The sequence below is a fragment of the Procambarus clarkii genome, chromosome 68, assembly GCF_040958095.1.
Source record: "Procambarus clarkii isolate CNS0578487 chromosome 68, FALCON_Pclarkii_2.0, whole genome shotgun sequence".
NCBI lineage: Eukaryota > Metazoa > Arthropoda > Malacostraca > Decapoda > Cambaridae > Procambarus > Procambarus clarkii.
The window spans coordinates 227,274-247,500 of record NC_091217.1 but is presented as its reverse complement, the minus strand read 5'-3'; the positions used below and the strand labels follow the sequence as shown (position 1 = coordinate 247,500).

The 20,227-nt window shown below is 39.0% G+C and overlaps 1 protein-coding gene across 2 annotated transcripts in view; it reads left to right on the top strand.

Moving 5' to 3' along the window:
* corn (cornetto) overlaps positions 1-20,227 on the top strand; it is an 81,824-nt gene that overhangs the window by 58,634 nt on the left and 2,963 nt on the right. For both annotated transcript variants that reach the window (XM_069310737.1, XM_069310736.1), the window contains 11 exons: positions 1-307; positions 1,213-1,474; positions 2,608-2,732; positions 6,051-6,191; positions 6,413-6,510; positions 9,160-9,343; positions 12,744-12,953; positions 13,122-13,324; positions 13,847-14,033; positions 17,081-17,263; positions 17,975-18,130. The exon at positions 1-307 is cut by the window's left edge and continues 1,276 nt beyond it. In XM_069310737.1, the coding sequence (XP_069166838.1) occupies positions 1-307; positions 1,213-1,474; positions 2,608-2,732; positions 6,051-6,191; positions 6,413-6,510; positions 9,160-9,343; positions 12,744-12,953; positions 13,122-13,324; positions 13,847-14,033; positions 17,081-17,263; positions 17,975-18,130 (2,056 nt within the window). The remainder of the gene's footprint in view (positions 308-1,212; positions 1,475-2,607; positions 2,733-6,050; positions 6,192-6,412; positions 6,511-9,159; positions 9,344-12,743; positions 12,954-13,121; positions 13,325-13,846; positions 14,034-17,080; positions 17,264-17,974; positions 18,131-20,227) is intronic.

Genomic DNA, 20,227 nt, shown 5'->3' with positions numbered 1-20,227 from the left:
CCCTGCCTTAGCAAACCTTGGCAGACCACGAAGTCCTCAAGCGGTCCACCGAGAAGCCAAATCTACGTCAACCTCCACCTTAAATACACGGAAAGAACGAACAATTATATGCATGGAAATTGGCGTTCAAACTTCATTGACAGGTGGAGATCTTGTCTCGGCTCTGAGGGCTCTGTCACGGCAAAACTCCCTTGGGACAGAGGAAGACAACGAGGAGGGTCAGGTGGAGACCAGACCTCATGTTTCAATCATAAGAGAGATAACAACACCAGAAAATCTGTCGGATAAAAGACACGTCGAGGTTCAGGTAATCTAAAGTGATCGTTTAGTGTTATATAATAGTGGGCTCAAAAATACTGATTAAAAATTATATATTGTAGGATTATTAGGGACTTATCTCCCCCCCCCCTCCTCTCTCGGCCATTTTCTTGCTTGCATACTCTCTCCTCTCAATATTTACAATATACATACATATACAGTACATAATACCCAGAACCACATTACTAGGTCTAATAAGCAAGGACAAATTTTGTATATTCTCAAATATTTATTTTTAAACTAGTTTGCTCCTAATACTAACATATTTTATTGACTGTTTGCTTTACTAACCTAGGACTAGTTGTGCTTGTGTTTGTATTGAGGAATAATCCGTGTATTTAGTTTAGGCTGCTATGCTATGTTAGCAGCCTGGCCTACTAACCACCCTTCAAGGGAACAGTGAGAGGTCCCTTGAAGGTAATTAGTAGTCCTTGAAGTTCACTTGAAAGAACTAAACCTGATGATGATTGAGAAGAGGGATATGATTCAGACATGTAAAATACCTAGAGGGATTGACAGGATGGAAGTAGGAAATGTTTACAATGAATACTGTACCAATAGAACAAGGGGCATGGATAGTAGCTTGAGACTCTGGTGTCTTGGTGATGTTAAAAGTTTTCTTCTAGTGTAAGGGTAGTAAGTAAATGGAATGTCCTAAAGGAGCAGGTTGTAGAGACAAACTCCAGTCATAACTTTAAAATCAGGTATGACAGGGAAATAAGTTGGGAGTCATTGCATTAGACAACCAGTTGCTAGAAAAGTGGGGTCCAAGAGCTAGAGCTTGATCCTGCAGGCTAGGGGAGTACACACACACACACACACACTGTTTGTGAAAACAAGAGGTAGAATGAGTCAGTGCACACCTGTCAAGCCTTCCCTTGTTCAAATCAATAGGTTGAGCTAGCCTGGCGCCTTGGTGATGGGGAACTCCCAGAACACGTGCGGCGCCTCACCGAGGAGCATACCAGGCTGCAGACTGAACACGCCCGTGCCAGGTCCCGCCTCGAGGAGATGGAGAGCATACGCGAGGAGCTGGAGAAGGTAAAGTCTGCTCTTGAAGAGGAGCGTTCTGAGAAGGAGGAAGTTCAGGGCGAGTTGGACAGGACTTCACAGCGCGTGAAGGATATGCTCGTCTCCATGGAAGGAGTGGAGTATGGTTAGTATTTTTTGGAGTTAGTTATCATTTTCTAATTTCTGAACAGTGCTTATTTTGAGTTATTAATTGAACTATCCTTATTTAATTACAAATACAGTACTACTTCTCAAAGTGTGTCTTGTGTGTCAAAAACTATTAAATGCTTTTAAAAAATTTTCAAAATTTTCTTATTAGTTGCCTTAATATTAAATATATTTGTTTTTCTTAGAGGTGTGTCAAACATCAGTGATTAGAATTATGGACAATAAAGGTGAAGTAAATAATGCATCTATCAACTGTATCTACATGTGATGTTAACATAATACCTAAGCTTACACTGTTGACATTGAATTTCTATTCCGTTTGTCAGTCGTGTTAAGCCAAACTTACTGCCCGTGCAAAAAGTGCTTTTTCGAGTTTGTTCCTCTTTTTAAAAAACCATTTGCTATGTATTTACAGTTTGTATCTGCAGAATCGAGATATTAGCTCTTGAACCCCACCTTTCTAACCATATATTTTTTCTATATTATATCTACTACATATATTTCTCTAACACACAATCGAACCCGGGCCCTAAGGACTGCAACACCCAAACGCTGTCCACTCAGCCACGAGGCCATGTGTAAACATGGTTTTGTGTGTAATATAGGGTACAGAATGACTGTGTGTAACTGGAGATGTTATATGTTAGTGGTTGAGGAGAAGTAGTTTATTAAGAGGGATGTACATTTGGCATTTTTTTTTTATTGTGAGTAGCACTTTAAGACTGCTTAGGAAGCTTCTGAAACACTGCTACGATTTGGCTGTTGTGTGGTGATGCTGATTTTCATATTTGTGTTGCTCTCTTTATTCTCTCTCTCTCTCTCTCTCTCTCTCTCTCTCTCTCTCTCTCTCTCTCTCTCTCTCTCTCTCTCTCTCTCTCTCTCTCTCTCTCTCTCTCTCTCTCTCTCACAAGTCAAGCCTGGCCTAGGGCCGGGCTTGGGAAGTAAAAGAACTCCCAGAACCCCATCCAGCTACAATATAAATTTATTTACTTAGCAATGTGCATGTTAAATGTTTCTTCAGTTTATTTAATTTTTAGTGACTATTAGGTCAGATTTTGTTGTACAGTATTACAAATACTATACTGTACATTATTTATATTTTTATTCCAGAATTCAATAGCAGAGGTGACAGTTTGATGGAGCTGGAATCTCAACTACATCAGTCAGCTGATGTAAATGTACAAATGCAAGAAAAGCTCAACCAGTATGAAGACTACACGTTGAAGATCAAAAGGGTAAGATGCAGAGCCCTAAAACTTGAAACTTTATGATGTTATTTTACTGGCATGTCATAATTTTTTTTATTGAAATATCCTGGAACGTTCTAATTTTTGCTGTATGATTCTAAAGTTAGCAGGAAGTGCATCTGTTGAGTAGGTTGTTTATGAAACAATCGAAGAAAATTTTGAATCGCATACAGTATATTGATAACAAATCTTGCTGGTGAACCTGAATAACTCATGATAGTTAATTGGGTATTAGGGACCTGATGGCCGAGTATACAGTGCTCGGGGTTCGTATGTGGGTGAAATAGCTGTCGACACATTTCTTTCAAACTTCACATGTTTATTGATTGTGGTAGGTCCTCTAAAGTGTTGAAATCTCATGCCAATCACACAAGAAACAATGGGGAAAAAATTATAAAATGGGGTGGGGGTTTAGAAAAGGCACAAGTACAGGTAGAGGTCCACTACGGACTCACTATAGCCCGTACACCTTGGAACTTTTATTCCAAGTACGTGAATCTGTAACAACATTGGCCACTGCATTTATTTAAGATCTAATGACAAAATACCATAATAGAACATACTCTTTAATAGGTGTGCAATGTTTGTTCTCCAGGTGGTGCTTCATGGGATTCTGATAGGTGCCGGCTCGATAGCTAATATCTGACCCATCGTGAAGTGGTTTTGGCTTGGTGGTCTGACGGGTGGGTTGCTGTATTTTCTTGTCCATTTTTGCCAGATACTTGTCAGTATTTATATGGCCAGGGATGCCCCCAGTGAGCTTATTAGGTAAGCCAATATAGGTCCAAGTTGCTCACCTGGTGTTCAGGGGTACACAAATTCACTCTTTGGGGCCAGATGTGAGAGAGAGAGGTTGTGGCTGCGCTGCTTTGTTTGCTGGCACCTCAACCTGTCCTACGCTTGAATTTGGCTATTTGCCCATATGGCCGAAAATGGATGTAATTTGAAAATGAAAAATTAATTGATAATAAATTTATATTTTTTTCTTCCAAAACTACACGTTAAGGGTTCTCTGATAAGTTAGGAGGGCAGGAAGTTCTCCTAAGGTTTCAAAATGTCATGAAAACTGTTAACTGAAAGTTTCCTCTCCTAACCTAACCGAGTAAGCTGGAGGACATCAACAGAAAATGGGACAGTACGTCACTTTCATGAGCCGATTTAATTACAAATTACGTCCGTTTTTGGCCATAGCGCGCATACGAGCGAAAAGCGACGTTATTTTGAGAGGACGGGTTGGTGGTGGCATATTTTTTCAAAATGGGCATGTTTTACATTCTCCCATTGTTTCAGAACTCTAGGAGATAGGCATGGTGAAATATGAAAGAAAATTACATATAAGGTACATCTTATAGCTACAACACCTTGCTGTAGAGCACCGAAAGGTTACCCTCCTCTCCAACACTCGTGTAGTAACTGAAAGGGGGCATTCTCCTCCCTTGCTGTTATGCTGTAAGAGCTGCCAATGACCACTATAATATGTAAATGCTTACTTGAAGTTTACATATGAAAATGTGATTTATAACAAGTAAACAGGGACAGTATTGGTCCATGTATAGGCAGTGGCATGATGCAATATCAGGAGGGTGTTGGAAGTAACCCATACATTTATGATTATTAATCATACTGAGGAAATTTTTGTGGCTGTGTTGCCACAGTTCAATGGAATTTTTACACACACCTTATTGAATTTTGATTTGCTTGATATTTTACATCTGAGAAGCCAGTGTTAATCTTTAAACCTTAATCTTAATCCCTTAATCTTTAAACTGTATGTATCAATTAGGGTCATTTCATCGGTGGTGTGCCTGTTAACCAGGTATGATTTTAGGTCTTGCATAAGAGCAAGAACTCCCATAGGCTCACATCTGCTTCTTCAGCCAGTAAACAGACTTCTAAGTTTACATTTGGATAATTACACCAGCCATGAATAGTGCATGCAGCAGTAGCTCACAGCACTGCCATGCAGCTTGCACCCATAGCACTTAATGGCGATGAAATAAATAAGTACACGTACTGTAATTGCAAGTATTTATCAACGATAGTGACATAGAAGACCCTGACAATGAAAAGACTATATTCAAGGTTCAGACATCATTGAACCTAATTTAGGTTGTGGTGTTCACAGCAGTAGACAAACGACCACAACACACAGCTGTGTTTAGGTGTTTGTGTGCATCATGCAATGGGACTTCATGTCCCTTTAGAAAATGAATATGTGAAAAATGATTCATATTCAGAATTTAGTGACCAGGATTCTCATAATAATACATGTGCTTTGGCTAGAGTTACTGATGTTCATAGTATATTGGGCAGCACTTTGCTTTGTCAGGTGCTGTCAGCAACTAGTGATTGTGTGGCTGTGCTGTCTTTGTATCAATGGTTACAAGATTATCTCACTCGCCAGAACTGGTTAGTGATTCGAAATAGTGCATAAATATGTAGTTTGTTACAGTATAAATAATGTGGTATTGGCAAAAATGGTATGTTTCATTATTCTAATATTAAATAGTGGTTTACATATTAGGTACACTATTATATATGTGCATACTGATGTTCTACACATTGTGCTATAAATAATGTTATTGATAGCCCAATGCATCATTGTACTTGAAAAACCATAGTAAAAGCATGAAAAATACAAAGAAAGTCAAGAATATTCAATGCCTGTATTGTTGACCAGACCACACACTAGAAAGTGAAGCGACGACGACGTTTCGGTCCGTCCTGGACCATTCTCAAGTCTTCAATGCCTGTACTTACAACATGGTGCAAAGTGTGCAGAACTAGACTGAGCTTATATCAATGGTTAAGTGATTATTACACTCACCAGAATTGCTTAGTTCTGGTTATGCATGCTTATGATGCATAAATATGCAGATATGTTTTACAGTATAATGTATATATAGTGTGATGATAGCAAAATCGGTATGTTTTATTGTCCAAAGTTCGTATATTAGTGAAAAATATATTTGTGTGTACTGTATTAACGTTCTACATGTTTTATTACGGAAATTTCTCAATTACACAGTACAGTTGAATAATGTAACTGCAAAAAAGTTAAATAAATCAATACAAATATATTCAAGACAGACCCCCACTGCACACTGACCTCATGACTTCTCATCCATCAATGCTCGTGATTCGGTGATGTCATTGCGAGATTACTTCTCTCCACAGCCAAAGTAACATTTTTTAAATCTCTCTCTCTTATGCACGCCAGAGTTGTCATCTGAAATACCTACACAGTGCAGGGGGTTAAAGTGGTATAAAGTTACAATCTAAGCATTAACACGCAATTCCTCATAGGACTTGGACAAGAGCGTTGCAGCCCAGAAGACGCTCCTGCAGCAAGTTCAAGATTTAGAAAATGAAGGCCGAGAGATTGCTGATTTCATGGCTGAAGAGAAAAATGCTCTTGCAGAATGCTTACGTGAAGCTGAGACTGAGGTATGTAATCTGTACACAATTTTAAATTGTTCACTTTCATCCATTTTGATTTTCTATATACTGTACGTGACATTCTCCCATCTAAATACCTCAATTCCAGTTGTGATCGGATATGTAGTCGTGTTCGGTAATGTGATTGAAATCCCACCCAGACATGAAAAATACTAATATTATGTACAAAAGCACATTTTTTTTTTCAAATACAGTCTTGGTAATTTCAGCTTGCAAAATTAAGAGCAGAATGCAAGCAGCTGTCAGCAAAGCTAAAGGAAAAAGATGAAGAAGCAAGGCATATGGTGCGGCTAGCAGAAGAAAGGAGGTAGGTGTAACTTTTAAGTTTTAAAAGTTCCTCTTTTGATTAAATTGTGTTAAGATAATTACTCTTAACTTTCATTTTAGTTTCAATCAAGGATTAGAATGAGTTATTTACATTACATATAGGCATCTAGAAACTAAGGTAATTAGAATAACCTAGGGTTTTTAGGGGAATTGGGTAATATTCTATTGTAATTATTAAAATTGTGTAATAGTGGTTGTTTATCACCAATAATCTTTTACTGTACAGTACATTCATCTTTTATAGCCCGCTCCCCAACTAAAAGCAGGAAATGGGTTAATAATGATGTGTGTGCATGTACCAAAAAATAATAAATGACATGAATTACTTCAGTTATTTTATAGATGTTATTATATTTAAGATAGTTTTGTATTCGATTTTGGTGAATTGAAAACTTTTACAGATAATTTCATGTCTTGCACGGTCTCTTGAAATGTCATCATTTTTGTATGCAACAGCAGACTCCATCTCCCCACTAATTATTTACGCGTTAAACCATGGGGGCTTTAAAATGTGCCTAAGCCACGCTTCACTAGGGGGAGCCGGTGACTGAGCGGACAGAACACTGGACGCGTGATCCTGTGGTTCCGGGTTCGATCCCGGGCGCCGGCGAAAAACAATGGGCAGAGTTTCTTTCACCCTCATGCTCCTGTTACCTAGTAGTAAATAGATACCTGGGAGTTAGTCAGCTGTCACGGGCTGCTTCCTGGAGGTGGAGGCCTGGTCGAGGACCGGGCCGCGGGGACACTAAAGCCCCGAAATCATCTAAAGATAACCCCAAGATAACTACACAAGCACTCATCATTATATCATTATTAATTTTCCTTTAAGATTCTCATAGCTCCAGTAGCAGCTGTTTAGAAAAGTTCTAAGTTTCTTCACACCTCTTCTTGTATCTCACTCACACTGCATCATCACTTCACTTTAGCCTTACTTATTGCTTTCCTTTTGTGCATGACCTTATCACTTTCACTTTGAACATAACATTAAAAAATCTTTTTGATTTGGACAGGGTTAGTAAATTCGTTTGGAACTCCAGCCTTTTGCTAACATTACTGCAGGGCATAAGACCAGGTCAGGTGACCTGGTATTGACTGCAAAACTGAGGACTAGCTTGACACTACTTGGTGCAATTTTAATGATTGCCAATAGATTCTTATAGATTAAAACAAGGCTATTGCATGAAGACCTTTTAAAGAAAACCCCTGGAACAAGTGATGTAGATACAAAAGTGCTTAAAGCGAGCAGGGAATGGTTAGAGAAATTTAGAAAAAGAAGTGGCATTCACAGTGTTGTGTGTTGAGTTGTTGGAGGAACACAGCGAAGAACTGTCCTAGAAATCCTAGCCCTTCACAAGGAGCAGCAACAAGAGACAGCTGAGGAAATTTCTTCAGGGAAGGAGGCAGTACAGAATGGCCCTTCCTCAACAATTAAGTGGTGTAAACTATGGGAAGAAATGCAAACTTTTGTTGAAACGACTCGCTCAGAGCAAGCTGTAGAAGACAGTTGCCTTAACCTTTTAATGACACTGTGATGCCTCATTACAGACAAGTATTACAACGTAGGGAAAAACAAGTCTTTATGGAAAGGTTTTTAGTGAGGAAAATCAAGCAGTCAGCCACAAGCAGGTCCTAGTGGTATGCAGGCAAAACGTACCAGTACGTTTGGTACGTTTTGTACGTTTTGGTTTGGTACAGTAGAGAGTACCACAGAGAAGTCATCACTGCCTGATGTTATAATGCAAGGGGACTCCCCTTCCAAACAGTAACACCTCTCCTCTTTCCCCCCCCCCCCCCCCCCCCCATCTTCCATACGCCAACAAGAGTTGTCAATAAAGGTAAGCAATAACTTGTACATACTATAGTACTAAATATTTGGGTGTGAAACTTATTTTGAAGTTAATCTTTTTGAGAGGGTGGAACAGATTAATTCAATTTACATTATTTCTTATGGGAAAATTAGGTTCATGCGAATTTTCGGCTCACAAACCATCTCTGAGAACAAATTAAATTTGTAAGCTGAGGTATCACTGTATATATATTTTTTGTTTTCTTTTATTATTACTTTTCATTTGCTCCACCTAACTGAAGAACCTGGATACACCCCTGCCATCTTTGCCACTCGTTACATTAATCGGTCCTCATACATTGACACGTACTCATTATAACACCCCATGATCATTGCTCCTCTATACTCATTACAGTATCATCATTGTATTTATAGATATACTAGTCCAGTGATAACTTTTTAACATTGCCCTCATGTGAATAAAATTTATAGTTTGTATAAAGAAGAATTGGTATTGATGTCACTTTGTATAATACCAGAACCAGTGGGTCCCTGTAATAGTCGGGTTTATTCTTGACACACAATTGAGAATTCTGGGTTCGAATCCCGGATGGGACAGAAATGGTTGGGCACATTTCCGTTCACCTAATGCCTCTGTTCACCTAGCAGTAAGTAGGTACTCAGGAGTTAGTCAGCTTTTTGTGGGGTTGCATCCTGGGTGGGGTTATTAATTCGACCTTGGGTGGGAGTACCTTGGCCTAACATGTATGAATACACTCTAGTTTCCTGTCCCCCGACTCAATGAATTATTATTAATTATTATTACAATTTCTGTATTTCCAGGAATAAGTACATGATGCTTCAGTCAGAGTTGAATTCAATGCAGTCTCGAACCCGTGACATGATGGTGTGTCAAGGGGCTGAAGTGTCCGGTGCAGCAGTGGCTCTAGCTAATTTGTCCTCACGTTTACAAACTTTGATTGGCAAGCTCGTACAAGATTACTCTATAACGGACTCTGATATGGAAGTATGCATTTTGAACTGTGTTAAATATTAGTTCACTACTTTACAGTGTGTTTGTGTGCATGCGTGTGCATGTAATTACCTAAATGTAGTTACAGAATGAGCTACGATTGTGGTGTCTTCCCAATACAGTACTCTTTGTCGTATAACGCTTTGAAACTACTGACAGTTCTGGCCTCCACTACCATCTCACTTAGTTTAATCCAACCATCTACCACTCTGTTTGGAAGAGAAAATTTTCCAGTGTTTTTTGGCACCTCTGTTTTCTTAGCTTGAATCTGTGTCCTCTTATTTGTGAAGTTGCTGGTTTCAGGAATTCCTCTTTATCAATTTGGTCAATTCCTGTTAATATTTTGTTAGTGGTGATCATATCACCTCTCATCTATCTATCTACTAGTTTTGGCATGTTTAACCCTTAAGCTGCGCATGGCATACATATACGACAGGAGTAACATGTCCCACCATGCGCTTGGCATACATATATGATTTGCATATTTAAAATATTTAAAATAGTCCTGTGCATACATAGAGTTCACATTTGCTTCCTCGGGCCACCAGTAATCATCCCCCATCTTGAAAAAAAATCCCGAGTCCCTCATTTTCCTTCTAGGGCATTAGTAAGAAAGTGATGACCATTGCTTAGCAACATCACCATCCAGTGTCTGAACATTTAGGGCAGCCATGGAGGAGACACTAAACTTAGCAACAGCAAATGAGTGATTACCATACATATATTTGAGGTAAAATGTGTGCTTAAGATTTAGTCTTATAATATATATACATATATTATTATGAATATGTATGTGGGTGTCTATACTGTATATCTATACTCGTATATCTATACTTACTTATATTTTCAAAGTTATATATAATAGACAGTACCTTTAATATACAAATACAACCTGTTAGCATGAAAAAACTCAATAAATAAAGTGAGAAACAATGGAAATAAATCAACAAAGTTATTGCTATGCGGCACCTCAACTAAAAATATGCAACTTCTCCAGGCCACTACAGCAAAACCACAAGAGCTGGAGACTTTTTAATTGGATTTTTGTGCTTCCTGAAGGCTAATTAACAATATCATAAGAACATAAAATTTTTTCAGAACAATTTTCTTCTTGAGCACATTGGAGGATGTCAACTATTAACAGTTAGGAGTTTAAGGGTTAACGCCTCTAGTTTCTCCTCGTAACTTGTTTTTCAGTTTCGGAAGCCATTTTGTAGCATGCCGTTGCATCTTTTCCAGTTTATTTATTTGCTTCTTGAGGTGTGGGCTCCATACAACTGCTGCATGTTCCAATTTTGGCCTCACGAAAGTTATGAACACTTTCTTTAGTATTTCACTATCCATATAATTAAAAGCAAGTTTGACGTTGGAAAGCGAGGCATATGCTTCTCTCACAATGTTCTTTGTGTACCTCTGGCAACAGCTTACTATCCAAAACATGCCTCGGTCTCATTCTTTATTAGAGTTCTGTAATTCCTTTCCATATAATTTGTAAGTTGTGTGTGGTCTATTTTCTCCAATTCCACATTCCATAACATGGTATTTATTCACATTGAATTCCATTTCCCACTTGACGCTCCAAGCAGTTATTTTATCTAGATCAACTTGAAAGGCATTACAATTGTCTGCGTCTCCATCTTCCCCAGTATCTTAGCATCATTCCCAAACATGTTCATATAATTCTGTATTCCTTCAAGTAAATCGTTTATGTAGACAATGAATATTAGTAGTGCAAGAACTGAATCCTGTGGTACTCCGCTAGTGACACTCTTCCAGTCAGATACATTGTCTCTGATTACTGCCTTCATCTGTCTGTCAGAAAATTTTTCATCCATGTCAGAGGTCTCCCTGTTGCCCCCTCTACTATGTTTCAGTTTCCAGTACAGCCTCTTGTGTGGGACTCTATCAAAAGCCTTTTAGGTCCAGATAGATACAGTCAACCCAACCATCTCATTCCTGTAGTATCTGGCTCTTATCATAAATGCTAAGTAGATTTGTTACACAGGATCTTCCGTTCGAAAACCATACTGTGTCCTCTATTATGTCATTACTCTCTACGTGTTCAACCTATTTACTCTCAGGTCATCCGCTGGGTCATTAAGTCTAGCCAGCCTGCGGTCTATCCTCGTGCCCACGACATTCGTAAGTTTGCTGCTTTGACTGTTGTCTTTGGCAATATGTTCTGGGCCGACATTCAGGCGGTTTTTTTTTTTTTTTTTTTTTTTTTTTTTAGTCCGAGTTTTTTTTATTTTGGAGGTTGAACAGGGTCCTGGCCGTGCGTTATCTTGTCAACGTTCCTGGTCCTAGTCGTCCATTTGTGGTTTTGGGTCGCAGGTTGCAGCCAGTTGTATCGACTCTGAGTTGAGGAGCGAGTGGTGTTCACCTCCCGAGTAAGTCCCTAATTCCTTCTCTTTGGTGATGTAGCACCAGGGAGCTGTAGGAGCTCCCCACAGAAAACCAGCATTGAAAGTAATGAAACACCATTTTCTGAGTGAGCCCCGGAGGCTTCCTGGCAACTTTCCCTCCCTTCAATTGGCGGTTCAGTTTCCTTTTTGGTGCTCAGACTCTGAACTGGATGGCTTGGGGTAGCCGGGGGGGGGGGGGAGTCCGGGGGCTACCCCCTCCCGCTCCCCTTCCCAGGGGAGGGGAAGCTGCGCGGTGTGGCAGTCAGGTGTAACGTTTACTTGTTTCTTTAAGTTGAAGGGTGAGTTCTGCCTCCCTGCTCGGTTTTCAGTTGCTCTTTCTTACCAGGTGGGGTTTATTTTGTTATGAACCTACCTTTCTGGGTGCCAATCCCGGTCCATGGCAAATATGGAATGCCCCCAACCACATGGGGGGGGGGGTTTCTATAGGCCATTGCTCCCTTTGCCTTTCAGAGGGGGCCAGGTTCTGGCTTATGGTCACCGGTAGGCTAAACTTCAATTAATCGGTGCCCCAGACTAACATATATCAGCCTGATAGTTCCAGGGAGCCTCCATGGCTCACCCAGAAAATGACATTTCATTACATTCAGTGCTGGTTTTATACCCAGTTAACATGTGGAATTTTGTACAATTTGATTCTAAATTTCTTCAAACACTCAAATGAGTGTATTGTATATGGCTTCAGGGGCAGGTGAAAGTGTCAAAAGTGGATAGTTCAGTTAAATATAGTGGGAGTGTTATTTGTGCTAATGGCAATTTCTAGTCTTAAATACTGTATCATTCACAGAAAGCTGTCCAGCTATTTTCATCTTGACATATCAGACTCTGATCATTATTTTCTTGCTGTTTTTTAATAGAAGATCCAAAAGATTGACATTTGTAGTCTAAAGCAAAATATCACATTACCTATAAATATTTGAATAGTGTTTTCCATTGCAAGTTTTGTATAAGTGTGGACACTTCTTTTACAGATGATTGTAACACCAAGTGAGTCTGATAGTAGTGCATCCTCTACTAATGGAACACCGGAGCACAAATCCCCATTCAAAGTTTCAGCTAGAACACCTTCTCCTCGAAAAACGGCTTCATTTATAACTGCTCTAATCAATGCCATGAGATTGGGGCCAAAAGTTAAGATGACTCAATCAGAGGGTATATTGCCATGTAATGGCACTAAACAGGTATATATTTATATATGAAAACAGTTTTACCATGCAAAATATGAATTTTATATAAATGATTGAGATATGTAGTAATCACAAATACCTATGATACTTGTATATTTTATATGAAAGGTGAGAAGGTATATAAATTTTCATGCAACCTATTATGTCTTTACCCTTGTGTAGGAAATTGAAGGAAGGAATTCTCCCGAAGGTTCCGAAAGTTATGAAGTTGTAGAGCATGATGGCAATAGTGGATCAGGCGGCAGCAATGTTTCTCTAACAGATCAAGTGACAGAAGTAGATATTCTTCTTACACGATTCCTTAAAGTGTGTTGTGTGCTGAAGAATGATACTGATAATCGCCTCGCAGAGATTGAAGATGAAAAGTGAGTAGGGAAATCTAGATACATTTCATCTGATAGGGGATGATTTGCCCAGAGAAGCTAGGAGAGTAGTACAGTATGTGACAAAATGAAGAGAGATATTAAAACATGATCCATCCATTTACATTTGTTAGACACATTTAAAAATGTTAGTCAATAAGCATCACAACACTTGGCATCTCATCCAAAGCATCACACACTATTTTATAACTCTCATAATATGAGAGTCTTTGTACAGCATTACAAAGAGTTATAGGAAATAAAATGAAATAGAGAATATTAAGAGCTAAGTAGATTTGTGAATTTTGTATAATTATGTATATTTAAGAGATTTTTTGTAACTTATGTTATCAGATAAAATTCTATCGTATACTTCTTTTCATAAGTTTGAAAAAGTCAATTTCAAAGAAAATCTATAAAGGGTTAAAAGCAATTGTTTTATTGCATACTGTAGTTTCATTTAATGAAGATTTGTTATTGTGTAATAATTCTTAGAAAATGCATAACATGTCTTTAATATTGCAGTGATCGCCTTTGCAACCAGATTCGGTCTCAGCAGCAAGTTATTGACCAGCAACATTCTGATTACGAGAACCTAAGTCGCTCAGAGACGAGAGCCAAGCGGGATCTGATGGCTACTAAACGCGATTTGGAAAATGCAAATCAGAACCTTAACAAATTTTTCCAAGCTGATTATGAGATAAAAGTCAAGGTAATATTGTACTTACATTGTTATGGATATTTTCCAGATTTGTTTGAGTTAGTTCACTTTCATGAACTTCCTAAGGAAAGATCACCGAGGGTACCCTGGGATGGGATCATTTTGTCAGGACAGGGTGACATTCTGTGCTGGCATAACAAAGATGTTTTAAACATCCTTATTTAAATCAATAGTAAGTCATCAGTAAGAACAAGAGTGCATGAACTAATCAAGAAACGCCCCAAAAAAGGAGCAAACGGCCAGCCGCTATATGCAACGGGTAACAACATAGTTGGAAAGACGCTGGGTGACTAGTAGCGCTGCCCTGGCGGCCAGACGTGGCAACGCACACAGAGCAAAATGGCAGCCAAAATATAAACATCCATGCAGAAGATGGATGCACCCGACCCGGGGGTGTGGAGTCATGCTGGCAAATATGGTAAAACCAGTGCATAAGGGAGGGTACGAAAACCTCCTCCCCTGCAGTAACAACCCCTGCCCAGAGTGCACAAGGGCCCAAACGGGCAAAAGGAGCCCAAGCACTCCAGGCGGGTTTCCCCGACACAGACCCCGGGGCAGAGCCCTCTTCAATGGCCACCACCTCTGAAGAAAAGACAGTCCAAGGGAAAGGCTTCCGAGAATGTGGCTGGGAAGGGAAGGGAACTATGAGGGGAAAGTGCCAAGCCATTATAACTATACAGCACTTGGAAGGGATAAGGATTTGGGGATGGGACGGAGGAGGAATGGTGCCCAATCACTTGGATGGTTGGGGATTGAATGCAGACCTGCATGAAGTGAGACAGTCTCTCTACCGTCCAGCCCAAGTTGGGTGGCTGGGATGAACTGGAAACCCTGGAGGGAAGAACGGGGTCAACCACCTCCGCACCCAAATCGGAAGTGGTAGCCCCAATGCCACCCTAGCCTCGTCCCAATCAAAACCCTGCGCTGACTCTGAAACCCTCAGATGGTTTAGAGCCGGAAGCAGGAAGCATACACCCCAACCTGGGGTAAGATGGAAAGCCCAAGACCCCCAATGTACCCCAAGGGCAAGAAAACAACGTCAAACAACAAAGCCCTCAAATGTGGAGCGAGTCCCTAACACCCAGGGAAGTAACCCGGATCTGCAAAGGTAGTACTTACGGAGCACCCTGGGAAGGGTACCCAGGGCACATGCAGCTCCAAGTACAAAGAACACCTGGCCACAACACCACACACACAACTAGCACAGCCACACAAGGCAAAATCTAGATAGGAAAGTGAGACTAGAGATAACTTCCGACCACCATGCACATCAGACATGAACTGAGCTGGCAAGTAGCCAGCTAGCCAGAGTAGGCTTTCTCTCTCCCCCTACAATGGGGAAGGATATGCTAACAAGCAGGTGTACTAATTGAAGACATGGTTGCCAGTTTTGGTTATTTTCTGTTTAATTTCGTTCAGTAGGAGTTTCTTTGCATTTTTGGGCTGTTGGTCACATTTTACTGGCTAGCTGTTTGTATTAGCTCGCCTATCTTTCTGGGTGCCCACCCCGGTCGATGGCGGAATATGACATAACGTACTTTAAGTGTAGAGTGGTTTTGGGTTGTTCCCAATAGAGTAGTGGTTTTGGGGTTTTCTCAATGGAGTAGTGTGGTTGTGGGTTATATAATGTACACCATTGCTCCCTGCACCTCTCTGAGGGAACCAGGTTCTGGCGTGACTGATGATCCCAAACTAATATAGCACATATCAGTTCGGTTAGCTTTAGGGAGCCGACGGGGTTCCCCCCAGAAAAAGGCTTTCAACAGTTTCACTAAGTTGTTGTTTTGGAAACTGGAACATACTGGAAGAGTGTCAGGAAAGCTTCTAACAAGGATGAAAAATTTTCTGACAGAAAAATTTGAGCAGTAATCAGAGGCAATGTATCAGACTGGAGAAATGTCACAAGTGGAGTACCACAGGGTTCAGTTCCTGCACCAGTAATGTTCATTGCCTACATAAATGACCTACCAGAAGGAATACAGAATTATATGAACATGTTTGCTGATGCTAAGATATTGGGGAAGATAAGAAAGACAAGTGTCATTTTTTTTTTTTTTTTTTTTTTTTTTTTTTTTTTTTTTTTTTGACAAAAGTATTTGGAGCACCACTTGGCAAATTTAATTTAATTGAATAAATGCCATGTTACGGAATGTGAAATAAGAGAAAATAGATCATACACAACTTACATATTATGTGAAAAAGCTTTTAACAAATTCTGATAAAGAAAGTTCTCTAGGGGTTGTTCTAGATAGAAAACTATCACCTGAGGACCACATAAATAACATTGTCCGAGGAGCCTATGTGACACTTTCCAGTTTCAGAATTGCGTTTAGCATTTCACCATCCATGTATTTAAAGAAATTGTTCACGACTTTTGTTAGACCAAAGCTGGAATATGAAGCGGTTGTATGGTGCCCATATCTTAAGAAGCACATCAACAAACTGGAAAAGGTGCGAAGACATGCAACTAGTAAATACCTCCCGGAATAAATAATGTAAATAATGCTCCCGGAACTGAAAGACAAGAGCGACACGGAGAGGTTAGAGGGTTTAAATATGCCAAAACTAGATGATGTAAAAAAAAAAAAAAAGTCGATATGATTACTACATACAAAATAGTAACGGGAATCAACAAAATTGATAAGAAAGAATTCCTGGGACCTGGTACTTCAAGAAGAAGAAGACATACACTTAAACTAACTAAACAAAGCTGCTGAAGAAATATAAGAAAATTCACTTTTGCAAACAGGGTGGTAGACGGAACAAGTTAAGTGAGAAGGTGGTGGAGGCCAAAACCGTCAGTAGTTTGAACGAGTTATATGACTGTGCTGAGAAAACAGGTCACCATGAGTGTAGCTCTCATCCTGTAACTACACTTAGGTAATTACTCGTCTGATTTTTTCTAACTGGTGTCCTGAAATGCTAAAGTAAAGAAAGCAGTTGGTGATATCACAACATTGAAATATGCATACTTTAGTTTATTTGAAATTTAAAATTTTACTTTTTAGCCTTTGACTAATATAACTTCTCTCCAACAGAAATTACAAGATGAAACTGAGCGACTAGGAGCAACGATACGTCACCTTGAGGTTCTGCACACCGAGAAGGAAAAGCAATTAGAAGATTGCCTTGCATCACTGTCTGCCGCTCATGGCCCTGCTCCACCTAACCATGTCTCAGAGGCTGCTCACCAGCTTCAAATTACATCTCTAAATGATAAGGTCTGTTACTGCATAAAAAAATAATGAGAAAGCTATATTTCAGTGTTATGAATATATATATATAGTAATAATATTGAGTTATTTAAAATGGCTGTACAAATGTTCTTAAAAATGTCTAGTTTAGTCACATCAGTGTTTTTAATAAATATGTATTTATGGTAGGCAACTACAGTATTGTATAAGTTTTTAAATATTATTTGTGTTATTTACAAGAATTTAATTTATATTTTAGTCCAGAGATGAAGTTTGAGTTCTAGCATTTACCATTTAAATATTATCATAATCAATGGAGGAGGAAATATTAGTAAAAGGAAGATGGGATATGCAAAGCATGTGTGTGTTGCCGAGGTCTAAAGAACACAATAAGGCAGTACTTTGTGGATGATGATAGTTTAATTGTAGCACTGGCATAGTTGACTTGTGTGTTGTAAATAAGTAAAATGTTCTCAACAATATGAAAGTCAGCAGTGGTAAAGTAAAATAAATTTATAGTAAAAAATCAGATACAATACTGAACATTTTTAAAGATTCATCATTTGATTCAGGCAAAAGATGGTTTTGTCATAAGACAACTTTCATTCACTAAACATTCCAAGACTATCAAATTAGCCGTGTTTACTCTGAAGACTAGAGTACTCACTGTGTGTACTATACATTTTGATATTCTAATGCAAAAATATAAAGTTCTATTTAAGCATATTTTTCCCAAAGGTTACGTCTCTACGTCAGAGTGTAATTGAGCGTGACAGACGAATTAGTGAGCTCAGTGAACGACATTCACACGATTTGAAATCCATCCATGAGGCTCAAGTTGAAGCTCATCGAAGTAATCGCCGACTTACAACTACCGTTGACCACGTTTTAAAGGTATGGATAATATGTATTTAATTAAATTGTCATTTACACTTCTGTGGAAATGAGCATTTCATCCATCTGGGCTCAAGGAGACTCGAACCACAGACCCCACGTGTGTGAGGCAGCTCTATCAATAGAGCTTTGGCCTCACATGTGGGGGGTCCATGATTCGAGTCTCCTAGAGCCCAGGTGAATTGAATGTATTTAATCGAAATGTTTAAAACTGTCAACAATTGTTTTCTTGTTCCTTGCTTTTATTTTTTCCTATATTTTTCCTCTTCCTGAGTTGTGTGTGCTTGCTAAGGCAATTCTTCTGCACTTTTCCATGCATTTTGATTGTGTGGCAAAAGTGCAAGCAAGTGGCGATTGCTTCACATGCATGGTTCTTCAGTGTTTCAAATGCTTTTGTCACTTTTCACAAATAATTTAAATATCTTGTTTTCTTCATTTAGCACTCCTGGCAAGAAAGGGGAGGTCATGTAGAGACCATAAAGCATCAGCAGATCTAGATAAACATTTATATATCAATGCAGAATTCTAAAGATAAAGAATTTGTATTAGTCCTTCTACCACTTGAAATCCCAACATAATGATGGTGTTTAAAATGTCATTTTAAAGTCATTACCAGTCTCCGTGGTAAGACACTTGCCTGGCGTTCCGCGAGTGCTTTGTCATGGGTTCGTATCCTGGCCGGGGAGGATGTACTGGGCGCAAATCCTTAACTGTAGCCTCTGTTTAACTCAACAGTGAAATGGGTACTTGGTTGTAAAAACGATTCTTCGCGGCGGGGATCGTATTCCAGGGACCTTCCCGAAACGCTACGCGTACTAGTGGCTGTACAAGAATGTAACAACTCTTGTATATATCTTTAAAAAAAAAAAAAAAAAAAAAAAAAAAATTATTACAACTAATTTTGTCATGTTACCTGGTTAATTTATGAGCACTCACAGCAAAATACTGTCCGTCTTCACCTTCAGCCAACACTGCCTTTATTTATTTGCTCTTTTTTTGGTAGGAATTTGTCTCGATTGTAATCAATATTAAACTTGTTCATAGATTAATGCATTTCTGTACAGTTAGTTAAACACATTGAATCTACACAGAATAAAAGTAGAGTTTATTCTTTAGAAGATAACAACACTTGCTCAACTTGTGAACCACTCCATCACTCACAAACACAGGCAGTTGAGCCACATGGGAAAACTCTGCCAAAGACTTTCCATAAGATAAGACCATACAACTCCAGAGTTCCCAGGTTAGTGGAGCCACCTGCTGCTTCAGGTAGTGTTGTTGGCTTGGCTTTCTTAGTAGAACTTGATACTTTTTGTACACGGAATGCTCTATAGAAATTAAACATTGGTTTTGAAAATTCATTCCAGTGAAATTATGAAATAAGTCGGTTAAATTAAACTTAATTTATCATTATCATAATGCTTTACATATCTGATATTAGGATTGCATGGTAAAGATGCCATAAGACTTTGTACATACATTCCCACTCCTGGTGCCATGGGATGCTCTTGGGTTGTCTGTCTGAACTGCTTCTCTGTGAAGGTTTTCATTACAGCCACTTTTCTGTGTTTATGTATTTCAAGAATTGTTAACCCTTCGGCTGTGGTGCATGACTCTCGGCCCTCCATTCTTTTATTGGATTGAAATAAGGCTAAAAGCTTTTTTGCATTTTTATTTACTTTTATACTTAGAAAATTAACCAATATTATGAATAGGCTTATTGAAACAATTTGAAAACTATTATTCATGGTAATAAAACGAGGCATTAAAAAATATATTAACCCTTAGACAGCAGTTATCATCATACGTCGATTCATGGGGTAATGTAGTTATCATCATACAACGATTTAAACTATTATCTGGGTTTTGCATGTATGATGCAAATGTGGATATAATATCTCTGTAGATATAATGGAGTTTACCTTGACCCATGAAAAAATCCTGCTACTATTTCGTGATTGTGTACTAGGAGGATCCTGCCATCATGTGTGTGTCACATTGGTGAATTACACCATTCTTTCAATCTATACTCTCGCTCATATGGTGTCAATTAGGCCATATGTCATCGCTCAGAGCCCAACACTACTCTCTCTGGTT